Consider the following 13,874-nt stretch of genomic DNA (forward strand, 5'->3'; position numbering starts at 1 on the left):
TTTCTTGTACATGAGTGACGGTCACAAGTTTCACTGCAGTACAAACACAAACTTAACAAAATTGTCATGCACTGATATTCCTAACTTGAGGTATCGGGTTTGTGGTACTGGTGGCCATTTTATAAGTACTCAAGTCTGGTGTGGGACAAATTCCTGATACTGGTATCAGTGTCTTCATAGAGTTTATGACGAGGGTGATAAAGAATGGGCCAACGCTCGACCTCCAAAATGAACGACTTGTCTTCCATGTTGTCACGAAAAAGCGCCCCGTCGCGTCTTCAGAGTCACGTTGGCCGGTTATGACGTAATGTTTACGCTGCTCTTTCACAGTAAAATGCACATTGCATCTACACATAGTTTTATGATGAAAATTTCTGGGTGACTTCCTGTTTGAACAAAAAACTCTGCACAGCTCCGCCTCCACGCTGCTTCCGAAATCGGTGGAAATTGGGAGTGAGCCTTGTCTATTAGCTCAGCTCTTTCTTCATTGCAACAGATTGATACCGGGTCCTCACTGTTATATTTTTAAAAACAAATCAACACAATGTGACAACTATTGCCATCATTCCAAGGTGAAGTGAGGTGCCTCACCAAGAAGGTATCTGACTATTTTACTTCAGTCATGGAGGTAACTCCTATACAGAGAGCTTGTGGGGAGTAAATCCTCACGTGGAGTCAAATCGACTGGTGAGCTACACACATCTGATCATGGGCCGTAAACGCCCCTCAGCTGATCTTAGGACTTAGCCGCAAACTAGGTTCTGGAGGCTTTCCAGGAAGGAGATTGGATAAAAAATAATCTTGAAAGTCATTGTGTGGAAGCCATTTACGAAACCCTCCCTTTCCCCGGCTCTATCAATCTTGTGAGATCCTGTTGTCTTTTATTCCCTTGGTTATCCTTTCAAGTGGAAGCCAGCCATCTGAGGCTCCTCCCACCGTGACCATGTGACTGCCCTGTGATGCACTGGTCAGCCCTGAAAAGACGCTCGGGCGGCAGCAGAGCCGAATCCTCTCCAGTCACGCGGGTGAAAATAAAGACAGGCACAGCATTGCTTCTCACCCTGCTGCGTGTTCTGACTCGCTCCCAAGACGACGTCTCACCTTCAGGTTTTTCATCTAATTGACATCTTCAAACCGTCGTTCACAAATTTGGAGATCTTTTGTTTTGGGCGGAACGTGACTGGCGTGACTGATGACTTGGCAGCGTGCCGCAGTAGCTTGCTAGCTACGCCGCTGCTTCCTCGGCTTAATCTGCCCTGCTGTTCTTTCATGACGCTTTAAGACAAATTCGATTTTGGATTCAAAGCTCATTCACGGTGCAGACGCTCCTCAATCCAAACACTCCAATGGAAGCACACTTAAACCATGACAGTGGATTTGAAGCTTGTCACAGCTAAAGCGGATATAAACAGACATTTGTTTGTGCCAGTCTATGCTGTGTGACAGACAACTGCTCTGTCCACGGCGTCTCACCCTGTGTAGCTGGAATCTGTGACCCTGAGTGAGTGGAAGATATAGAGAGAATATGTACAAATACCTGTTGTTAGTGAAGTTAATATCGCACATAAACAACTCCTATTTACCTCTCATAAGTAAGTGTAGTGTATATAATAATGATAATAATAATAACTGACGCTACCGAGTTCTTTAAAATGTGTTTTATATGTTTGCATTTTCACAAGCAGCTCAACCAAAACAGGTGGTAGCTACACCTGAATCACCTCCAGATAAAAGCATCATGGATGCTAGGCTACTGCTATGGACCCCCTGAGTCAGTCATTTTTGACCCTTGTTAACTTTTAACTTTTAGATATGCGTCTGGACTGGGGACCTTTCCAGGGTGTCCTCTGCCTCTTGCACCTGGTAGCTGGGATTGAATTCAAATCCACTGTCTCAAACAGGTCCGTGGGCAGGATCAGCACGGGAAGGTTCTGGTTGCACCAGACTCACCAAGCTGGTGGTGATGGGCCCTGAACTAATTGGTTTCCTTACGACTGCTGGCTTCTGTCTCTCAGGAGGCTGCTCACAGGTGAAGGAACGGTTGGTTGGTTCCGCTGGTGATGTGATGAGGTCCCATGTTGGCTGCGTTGAAGCTCCACACGCTCATAACTTGCTCATAATATCAGTCAGTTTGTCACTCTCCCTTATGTCCCATGACGACATGACGGTAGAAATGTGGTCATAATGTTACGTGGAACTGAAGTGCGGGATTTGCGAAAGAGCCTGTTCAAACTCTGGATCAATCTGTAACATGACGTGTAGAGTTGTCACTGGCAGCGACGGCAGTGGTTGTTAGCCTCAGACTAAAACTGTCTTATCTAACATACAATTTGCTGTCATTTAACTTCAACTCAAGAATAAATGTGTTTTTGTTTTGTTTTTTCGAGTATCTACTGTGCTTTTTGTCTTATTGAAAGATGTATAAATGTACTGCAGATGCCTCCTTCATGGTTCCATCTGACTTCACGGTAGGTCTTCAGGACGCGGGTAAATGCCTGATGCTGAGTCTGAGTCTGAAAACTCTAGAACATAACAGATGGACATGGATGGGTGCTGACGTTTATCTCGATGGAAACAAGCTACAGGAGGAAAACAGTTGCAGCTGAGTACCGGGTGGTGATGCAAGCAGCGAGGTTCATAAAAAACTTCACAGAGAGGCGGATGTTCATGCCTTTTACACAGATCACATATTGTAGACGCAGTGTGAAGAGGCTAATATTCCTGGCTCCTTGTCTTACTTAGCTTTCAAGTCCAGAAGAAGGATCCAGGTGTTGAGGGAATGTGTCCAAAACCTGTCGTACAGCAAGTGTGTCTGCAGTAGGAATCCTGTGAATCCAGTTGCTTCTTGGACTTGGTGCGATCACTGTTTACTAGTGATGTGTAGATGAGGCTTCATGAAACAGTGTTGCAGGGTTTATGAGGGTGTCCTAGTTTTCAGAGGCCACTAGATGGCGAAATGACGTGAGGTTTCATTGAATGAGATGTCAGTCCAAGCATACTACAGCAGACAGTGTCATCTGGTGGCCTCTGGAAATCAGGACGCTGTGTCATAAAGCCTCATCGACCCGTCACTGCTGTCTACATAGGTCTCTCCATGAAGCAAACTGTCTTGGCCTCAGGCTCGCTGGAAGACGACTGAGATTGGATTGGCACGGTGGGAAAGCTGGCACCGCTTGACTGCTTGGCACTGAGGAGTGCCAGAGGATGATGGGAAATAAAGACGTGGCTGAATGGAAATTGCTGTAGAGAGAATGACGGAGCAGAGGAAGAGGATTTGTCAGCAGCGATCTCATTGTTGAGCTGAGTGATCTTTGGCTTCACTTACTCAGCAGGGTTCCGTCAAGGAGATTCCTGTTCCCATCTGTGGAGAGTCTTGTTCTCCTGAGGTTTCTGCCCCTCCACCACCGTGACCCCGGCCCTCACTGGCATGGACCACGCTGAATGAGCGGCTGTGAAAAACGGAGCGGCCTCCTGAATCGATTCTGTTTCCTCAATGCTCCTGGTTCTCACTCCCTTCTCTCATTTATAGAACCAGACTCTGGCCTTCAGCGTTGCACTTTTCAGGTTCCAGCAGGTTGACGCCGGACTGGATTCCTGCCAGTCACTCACTCCCATCCAATTATGTCGATGTTTGTTGGCTCCAGCTCGCAGATTTTTATCTTCCATGACAGATAGTTTGGAGTGAGAGTGACAGCCAAGCTATTAAAAATAGATGTGGTCTGGTCGTCCCCGTGATTTATGGTGCGGGTGCACTGCCTTTAACTTCCTTAATGAGGGCGCAGGAGCGTTGCAGCTCCGCTGAGCTGTGTGGAGGTTCCTCTGTGGAGTGAGTGACACCTGCCCGGAGAGTGAGACACCTGTCTGACTCTCTGAAAACGGAGCGCAGTAAAGCATTAGTGCTGCTCAGAGCCTGAGTCATGGATGGTGAGAATGAAGACGTGTTGAGCTCACTTTCTGGCAGCACAGCGCCACAGGACTTCAGATCCTTCATGATAAGCCTGTCATCAGTCGTTCAGTATCTGACGTCTTGATCAGCAGATTTGGCACGCGGACAAGTGAATGTACACATTTAACATCAGCCGAGTTGTGACGCAGTGTGACTTTCCAAAGTACAGAAACTAAATAATTCTCGATTGCCCATCATTTTTGACCCCTTCATCCATCTTTCACCAAGTTGTGCAGGCAACAAGTATCAAGGTCTCCAGAAACCTCTCCAGGAATACGGAGGTGTACTGTCCCAAAGAGGCACCACTGGCAAATATATATATATATACAGTGGTGCCTCGGTTTTCGAACGTCCCGGACTTCGAACAAATCCAGTTCTAACAAAAATTTCGAGATTTTTTTGCTCCGGATTTCGAAAATCATAACGTGCGCGGACCGATCAGCTGACCCACGACTCACTTTGTTATTGTGTATAACGCAGCCTCTGTATGCAGACGTGTCCCGTTAGCTCCATTTACTGACTGTTTTTTCTTCATATTGAGGTGTAAAACCTTTCCTGTCTCCACACTGGACCGTGGTAGAGTGTCACAGGGGAGGTGCTGGAGCGCTCACTCCTGGGTTTGATGTCCTGTTGTGGGCTGGAGCTGGGACAGGGATGAGGAGAGTCTGGGACAGAGCGTGACTTGGTTTATGACTTTGTCACAGCCAAACTGCACAGAAGCGCACATTCAGAGCTGGACACGCACCGGGCACCTCTTCACTTCTGGAGAGACGTCACTCACTCGGCAACCCCTCCCACATGCAGCGGCCACACACATAGAGGAACAGCGCACCTGCAGCAGACACTCTACATTCACTCCTACAAAAGCCTGTTTTAAGGCTTGGAACACATTAGTTCTTTTTCCATTCATTGGAATGGGAAAAATCGATTCAGATTTCAAACAAATCGCTTCTCGAACGGCCGTCTGGAACGGATTGTGGTCGAGAACCCAGGTACCACTGTGTATATATATATATATATATATATGCTAAGATAAGCTACTTTTTTCTCGTGGTCTGAACCCTGTGGCTCATACGACACGGCTAATACAGTTCTGCATATGGATTTTTCCAGGCTAAAGAGCCTCATGCTGCCAAAATGTTGAGCCTGGTCACATCAAACCCATCACATCACAGGCGTTTTATTGACCTTAAAGCGCTCAAAACACGCTGTTTTCACCCGTGTGTCCGTAGCTCCGCCCACAGAGCCGATCTCCTGGAGGAGCGGAGACCAGAAGCAGCAGCTGAGACCAGCTGTGGTGTCGGAACTTGGGACACATTTTGAGACTGTTTAAACTAACTCCTGATGAGGAGAGGGAACTTCTACCAACCACATGCGAGAACCATACTGAGACGAATGTACACTGCAGTAGTGGAACTCACTGATAAAGGAAATGAAAAGCCTATCAACAGTATTATGAGGGTATTTAAAAGGAACTATATCTGAAGGTGTGAAGACTTCAAAGACGAGTGGCAACTGAACATGACATGAAAGACACGAGACTCCTACATGATCTGGAAAACAAGGAAAAGTGGGAATCAGCTGAAGATATAATGGATGTCATGATGCTTGTGGTATCCAACACATCTGTCCCTGAGAATTTACAGTTTGCTGACGGACAAGATAAGATTGTAATATTCAAATATATTTGAATGAGAGGTCCATCTGATACTTGAGTCTAGGCTCTCCCAGTGAAAACCTGACTCTTCAACTCGAGCTCTGCTTCCTGTCCTTGTGCCAGAGCTGCTGTCTCTGCACCATGCATCATGGCAGGTCTCACTATAGAGCTGCCGGTTCACTCCAGCTGCTGCACCTCTCCAAAAGTTACTCTTCCTTTCATGTGTTTATTTTTAGTCATGGCCGACTGTGGGCAGCTGAGTCTGTTGTAATGTTGACGGTGAAGTAGATGGCAGCCGATCTAACATTCATCAGCATGAGACATCAGTCAAGACTTGTTTGGCGGCACATTCGCGGGAATATTCACACACGCTCAGTGAACTCCGTGTGACTCAGCGTGCGCGTCCCGAGACAGAGCTCACATTGTTGCCTGAGCTCCTAAACGGACTGTTTAATCGTGTCACACCTCCGTTTCTATTTCTGATGGGTAACTAAATATGAGGCGCAACAAGCTTGTTTATTCTTCTCCTCTCTCTCTCTCTCTCACCAAGGCCTGGATCCGGTTCCCACCCAGGAGCTGTAAATCACAACTCTTCTATTGTGGATCAGATAAGACCCGTGTTTTTGCATATTTCACCAGGGAACTCAGGTGCCTTCTTTATATTCTGACTGGGAAACTTTTTCACCCGGGGTTTTTTTTTTTTTTTGTCTGTTTAGAGAACCGACTGCATTAATCTTGTCGATCGCAGATTCAAACTCTGAAATGGGTCACGACTCTGGAATGAGCTTTAACCCCGCTGTGCCCTTCTGGGTGGCGGTGAAACGTTCCAGGGTAGAAAAACCTTTCTTTCATCTGTCGCTTAGATTTAAAGGCTTTGAGTTTATTCCAGTTTTAGCATGACCCCGATTCTGACTGATCTCAACATACACCATAATAAAACATGGCGTCTAAATAAGGCTTTTACAATAAGTGGGAAAACATTAGCCTGACGGCGCTAACTGTTTCACTGGCAAACATTGCTCTACATCAGACCTGAGCAAAGTGCGGCCCGGGGGCCATATGCGGCCCTTTGCCTGTGTTTTTGTGGCCCTCATGAGGTCAGACTAAAACTATACTACTGATAAGTTGTGATATTTTTCAGACTATTGTTTGTCTCGTTTCTGTCTTAGCATTACTATTTCAACAGTAATTATAACATGTTCAGGACTAAAATTTCTTTTTATGCCAATTTTAGTGAGTATCCTTTGTTCCTCAAAAATACATTGAAAGAAATTGAAAATATATTTTAAAATTAATTTCCTTTTAATATTTCAAATATGTTTTTTATTATTATTTATGTTCAAAATACGCACATAAAATGGAATATTTTTTATAGATTTCATGCCATATTTGCACTTCTTAATATCCTTGCCTCCATTGAATCTTTAATGGTTCATTTTGTCCTTGTTACTTAAGATTTTTTAAACGTTTAGCCTGTCACGAAGAGTAGTGACCGAGAGCCACTGACGTTCGTTGACAATAACCACGAGGTTCGACTGGTGCTGCCGGCGTCAAAGTGCAACATCATTGCCGGGTTGGCACTCGGCTCTGGTGGCTGTCGGTCACCTCTCCTGAGGTGGGGCGAGGAGGAGAGCGTGGGGACGGCTCATCCATCACATGGTGGGGAGACGGCGGGTTCCTCTGCAGCTGCTGACCTCATCGCACAGATACATCATGGCTTTATGACACCACGGGTTCCACTCCGTCTGCAGGCATCTTCCCTCTCGACAAAGATGGGAATTGTTTACTTTCCATCCGCTGTTCTCTGATGTGACAAGAGACCATGCGAAAGGTCTTTGTTTTGGAGACTGGTCTCTGGACTCCATGACCATATCTTCAATCTTTTTGCCATGACCGCAGCTGCTGCGCCAGAGTGATGGTGCAACCGGTGAAGAAGAAGAAACGTGCCATTGATACTGCATGTTCTCTCTCCCGAAGAACCTTATTTACGTCATTGAGAAGCAGAGAGGAGGAGAGCGCTGGCCAAGTCAAGCTAGTAAAGCTAAAGCTTTATTTAGTCCCAAGTGCCATGCCAACTGGAATGAAATGTTCTACTGTAGGGATTCATCTGTGAGTGAAACAGAGCCAGTCATCGTGCATTCGTTCTCAGTTATCACCAGTAAACTCCAGGAGACTCACGTAACCCAGCTGTATCGGGTGAGAGGAGCAGAATGTCCAAGAGAGTCATCACACCAACCCAGTGGCAAAAAGACCGTCCCACCGTTGGCCTACAGAATGGACCCCACCACAAGGTTTTATTGCCCACACACACACAGGCAGATTATAAGATCCAAGGTCTGGATTTTAACGGAATCCTTCCTGCACATCACTTGTCAGAACAAGCGCTGCCTTGCTGATACCTTGAGAAGGTAGACTTCCTTTTTTCTTTTGTTAAATTATTGACATTCAACACACAACTGGGTAACAAAAACTAGCAAAAAGATTAAAAAGAACATAACAACTAAAAGAAAATCATAGAAAATATTGTAAACCATATTATAGTGCGATATATAATGAAAGTATGTTTTACTTTTATTTCTTTCAATACAGTGTTTCACATCACTGCACGTCGTTGTTACCTAAAAATATACTATGTCACTGAATTGGAAGCGTAAAATACAAATCCCGATCTGCCATCAACAATAGATGAACCCGATTAAGGCCGTGTTCCCGCTGCACTGGCTGGTGCGTTCACGCTCGCTGCGTCCTGCAGGTGTCGTTGTTTCCCCGCTGCGGCGCACACGCTCACGCTCGCACACAAAGGCTGCGAGCGCTCACACTCGGGTTCACTCGTTGTGCGGAAGGCTGAGGGGCGGACGGCGCGTCTCCAGCCTGGAACACCTTCTACAGCCTTCACTTTCATTTCGTTCTTCTCCTGAATTGTGGCTCCGAAAACCGTCCCATCCGCTTGTTTGAATCGCCAGGCAGCGGCTTCTGGGAGGAGACCTGCGGCTCTTCACCAGCGGAGACTCTTTCCTGTCAGAAATCCCTCTGCACTTGGCATTGTTTGATCGAGAAATAGTCTCGGGAGCGGAGGGCGGACACTGGAGAAGATGCGGGTCGCGCTGCTTCTGTGCGCCCTGGCGAGTCTGACCGCCGGAGCGGAGCGCGGCTGCGCCGACCTGCGCCAGTTCTACACCGGGAAGGGCTTCACCCTGGCCGGCGTTCCTCAGGCGGAGATGTTGGGTGAGTGAGAAGCGCCTCTGGAATTCTTGGCTTTGTTTGTGGCCACGGCGTCCCGCACAGGTGCGTGTGCGTTTTAGTTATGAGCGATATGAAGGTGTGACGACACGGTTGGTGTCAGGGCTGGTTATGGTTTTGGTTTGAACCGTGCCTCAATAAAACCGAGGCTTGTTAGGAGACTATTTATCCAGCGTGAAGGACAGATGGTGGGAGGCGAAGAAGAGAGTGCTGGTGGGGCGGGACAGGTGTGATCGAGACAGGTGACGGTGGAGGATGCTGACTTGAGATGAAGAGGAGAAGCAGCCTGTGGAATGCCGCTCTGCTCTTCTTTCATTGGCCCGACAAGTGTCCTTGGACATTTCAAATCGCCCTTCCAATAGTCCTCATAAAAGGGTTCAAAACTATGCTCATCTCACCATGACTTACCGTGAATAGAGGAAGACATCACAGCTGCCAAACTTCAGCACCCAAGGCACCAAACTGTTGAACACGGTCAGTGTGTCTGTATTCACTTTCATTCTCCAATTTCATTTTTGGAGGCTGAGCGTCTCTTTCTCCTTGGAGCACCACACAACATTCGCCATTGCTTGAATTTGAAAGATGAATTGAATTTGTTTTGTTTGTGTCCACGTCGATTGTTCATATCCGAGTCTGAGTCCTGGCAGACGGACCAACTGTTCGATTGCTAAAATGAATATCTGAATTATTTGCCATATGGCCAGGAGACCAAGGGACGACCTGAGAAGCTTTTGGTCCAGCCGGGTTACTGCACCGCCCCCTCTGGTTGGCTGTTGAATTGCAACATATATGACTAACCATTTTTCGAGTTATTTCAAGTTTTTGACTTCCAAATATTTCTCTGCGTTTCTTGTCTCCAGTGAGGTGTGGAGTGAAGATATTCCGAGCTATTTTGGGACATTTGTTGTTGTTGTCACTGGAAAAGCAGCCAAATATAGAACTGGCCTGTTCCTTGTTACGGATTCTAATGTAGCAGCTCGCGGGCGTTCACTAATGTGGCATTACTCATTGTCTACCCTCGCCACGGTCGGCAGGTGCCGAGGCCACACATGCTGACGTGGCAAACAAATGAGTCTGGTTGCGGCTGCTGGCCTACATTTACGGACGTTGGCTCCACGGTCAGGTGCTTCCCTCCGCTTAATGATGAGTCAAGGACTCGTGCACACCCAATGTGACGACCGTATATCTGGACTAGATCAGATTAGAACTTCTGTCACGTCTCGCTTCTTCACGTCGGCAACGCTCATAAAAGAATAGAAGAAACAAATGGCTAAATATTTGCACCAAACTCTGCTGAAAAGCTCAGTGGTTGATGTGCTTGGTCTGGAGCAAATCTACCGCTCTGCTCTTGTCGCTAGCAAGCTTTTATGCACAAGAACATAATACAACTAGTCGTGCGGAATGATCAGTTTTTCCCTGCTGTGTTTGTCAAGTGTGTTTAAAAAAAATCAACACATATAATGTGCAAAGAGGAAAGTTCATTTCGCTAGTTAGCATTGTTGCGCTGATGTCTACGTTAAAAATACAGTTGAAGTTAAAGTTGTTAAAACACAGTATGTATATATATATATACTGTACATACAAGAATCTTCCAATGCAATAAGTAAACTAACTCTAGTCACTGAAGTCACATGACACCATTGAGGGTGCTGGATATCAAAGAACTTCAAACTACTTTTACAAACATTTATCCTGTCTCAAACTGATAAGGCTCATGAATCTGTGTGAGACTGAATTATCTTGTCCACTTGAGGCCACCGTACTCTGTGACTGCTCGTCCTAGAACAGTGAGCCTGTGTGGAATAAGGGTGAAATGAAGAAGGAGCAGGTTCCTTTCACTGACTACACTGGTCATATCCTCACCTGACTAGCGTGTACTCACTATGTATTGTAGTCTGAAACCTGCACCGCAATGATTCTCTCTCCTTAGTTCAGTGCATGCGCATGTTTTGACCAACCACGAGCGACTTTAACAGAAATCAGCTCTTAAACATGTTCACGTGTAGCGGTGTCACTCGGCGGACGGTCTTGTGGAAACTGCTGGTTTAGGACACACATGGTCGAACGGCGCAGCGAGCGCTACATTTTGTTGGTCTAACGTCACAAGGCTTTACGTCTGGACGGCAGTCATTTCTGTTCCATTCAGGATGAATTTCCGTCGCGCTGCGTGGATGTTTTTGTGCTGAGATGGTGTCAGCTGTGCGCGCAGCTCAGCGGGAAGCTTGCTCATGACGCCTCACCTACCCAGCACTAGTACGCTCACACTGAGGTGCTCAGTGCAGTCCTGAAGGCAGTGAGACCTGAGCGTCCACTGAGGTCGCTGCTGACCCCTAACTAGCATTTATGGCACGAGAGCGGTGAGAGGTTTGGCCCTCGCCCTCTTATCAGCCCGATAATCACCCATTAATCAATCACTCAATTACCCGGGTGTCAGGCGATCAATGGGCTGCAGATCCAGTCTGTCAGCGAGACGTCCTCCTTACCGCTGCCAGGCTGATGAAAGGCTGCCGCCTTCTGAGGAAAGGGCAGCTGGAAGATGACAAAATGGAGTTGTTTCTCCCTGTAAGGCCTGAGCTGTGGCCCGTCTGTGGAGGAGGACGGCGCTGAAAAGAGGGTGGACGTGTGATGTGAAGGTCAGAGGAGACCAATAACAGGAGGGGGAGGCTGACACTGGAGGAGGAAGCATGAGGCCCGTGGAGGGGATCGACCTACCCGCCATTAAAATCTCATCTTTTATTGACAGATGAAAAACATGAAGCTTCAATCGTTCAGACCTGATCTGCTCCACTGTTTCTGAGGCAGGTTGTTGGCAGTGAATTCTCGGAGGAAAGTCTTGATAAGAGCAGATGCGCTGATGCGCTGTCAAAACCAGGGAAACAAAAACTAGTTCCATAGGAAAGTCAAACTCACGGAGGACGGTCAAGTCCAGGAGATGAGGGAGAGATTGGCCTTCTGCCGTCTGATGCCTCTAACTGTTCCCAACCACGGTCGAGAGAAGAAGAACCAGCAAGTGTCTGTGCCACAACAGACCAGGCAAGAAACAAAGTCAAGGTCTTTCCCTGCCTTTCACACCAGGTTGAGACTCCCTTGTGGCCTTGTGCTGTAAGTGGCGTACATGGGTGAAAACGCTTGGAAAACAGTCACTAGTTGTGACGTGTCATGTGACTGACCATGGGACCGAAGCATGTCCTCTGCCTCTCAAACGTCTCTATGCACCTCACCTAGCTAAACTGGTTGTAGATACTATTTTTAGTGGAGACGTATAAACCATACTGGGATTTCTGAAGCCCAAACGTGTGCTAGCTTCCTCATGGTGGTTCCCACCAACCCACAGTTTTCTTCTGTGACGCGGCGGTGGTGACGCGTCCTCAGTGCGGAGGCTTTGTCTCGGCCGGTCCGATGGGACCGAGACTGGCCGACCACTGATGATGACGCTGGATCATGTGATTGGTCAGTCACATGACCACTAACCAGCAGAGCCACAGAACTGGCGGCGATGAGGTGACAATATTTTACGCTTTATTTTAGACCTATTTCTTTTGATGCTCAAACATGTACATGTATACAGACTGACATGCTGCATGTACAGCGCGTTATGTGGTCATTTCATTATACAAATGACGATTTAGCATCTGGTTTAATGTTAGCGCTGCTATTTTACTGGACACGTTTCCCTCCCACTGAACTGGACTGGACGTCTCCGGAAGTGCAAACCTCTCAAGTATTTTCCTGTTTGTTTAAACGTGAGCTTATAGTGCGGACGATGGTGAGTCTTTGAAGATGTGATATTAGAATTCATTGTGTTTTAGTCGAAACATAAACACACCATAGTTTGACATCAGACCAGCAGAGCCCATCTGCTCCAAGGATATTTGAAGCCTCACAACCGGCTGTACCATGTGACTGGTACAGGAACTGGATTCTATTGCATTTGACAATAAAATTATAGTTTAATATTTAATATCTTAGAGAAAGTTATATACTTATATGTAACTATATATATATATATATATATATATATATATATATATATATATATATATATATATATATATATATATATATATATATATACACAGTATATACATAAATACTGTATATAGTATATTCATATGTACTGTATATATATTCAAAGCTTCACGGAGCTTCACCTCAGCATCACTATGTGACGGTGAACATTTCAACACGCAGCAATTCTCTCTTGGAAGTGAACAAACCCTCTGTCAGAGTCTGACAGTAGTTTGCTTTGAAGCCCTCATGGTCCCGACACAGGCGCAGATGTTGCAGCTGCGTGGCCTTTCTGCCGCGGCACGCTCAGAGAAAAAAAAAAAAAAAAACAACCTCTCCCTGGGATTTGGGACACGGCCCGGACGTTGTCAGACACGATTAACATTTTCTGAAGTGGTTCATCTCGGAAGTGACAAATAGTGGCGGAGCAGAAATCCCTCAGTGCTGCGACGGGTGTTAGCAGGGTGTTGGCTGAACATGATGGACAGTGGTGACAAGCAACACGCCGCTCACAGATGTTGGCGGGATGTTCGTCGCGGTGGGAGTGGGACGCAGACCATTCCAGTTGTTTGAAGTAGTTCTCACAGTTTTGGTGGAGGATGCGACTGCGTGACACTGAAGCATGTGTCTCTTCAGATGTGTGAGGAGAAAGGCTGCATGTTTGTCTTTAGGTGCTGCCGTCGCCCAGCTGCGTTGCTGTAGGTGGCAGGTGGATATCCACACCTGACTCACGGGATGATGAGTCTGGTGATACTGTTTAGGCAGAAGGATCACGCGACTGACTCCTCCCTCCACCTTCCCTGCAGCTCCTGCTCCAGGTGGAGGGTTGTGTTTTCCCCTGCAGCGTGTTCTCTGTCTGCAGCACCAAACACCCGGGAGCGTATCAAGAGCCCAAATCCCTGCTGATGTTGGTGTTTCTCCAGACTTAGCAGAGTCACCGCGCCGTTCCATACGCCTTCTTCAGCTCGGTCCAGGCAATACAGTGGTTGGCAACCAAGAAAGATGGACTTGACTCTAAACTAC

The 13,874-nt window shown here is 46.9% G+C and overlaps 1 protein-coding gene across 1 annotated transcript in view; it reads left to right on the forward strand.

Moving 5' to 3' along the window:
- The first annotated feature begins 8,437 nt into the window (after positions 1 to 8,437).
- LOC128752911 (glypican-1-like) overlaps positions 8,438 to 13,874 on the forward strand; it is a 34,676-nt gene continuing 29,239 nt past the window's right edge. The window contains exon 1 of the mRNA XM_053854692.1: positions 8,438 to 8,828. Within this exon, the coding sequence (XP_053710667.1) occupies positions 8,696 to 8,828 (133 nt within the window). The 5' untranslated portion in view covers positions 8,438 to 8,695. The remainder of the gene's footprint in view (positions 8,829 to 13,874) is intronic.

The sequence above is a fragment of the Synchiropus splendidus genome, chromosome 1 (genome assembly GCF_027744825.2).
Source record: "Synchiropus splendidus isolate RoL2022-P1 chromosome 1, RoL_Sspl_1.0, whole genome shotgun sequence".
Classification (NCBI taxonomy): domain Eukaryota; kingdom Metazoa; phylum Chordata; class Actinopteri; order Syngnathiformes; family Callionymidae; genus Synchiropus; species Synchiropus splendidus.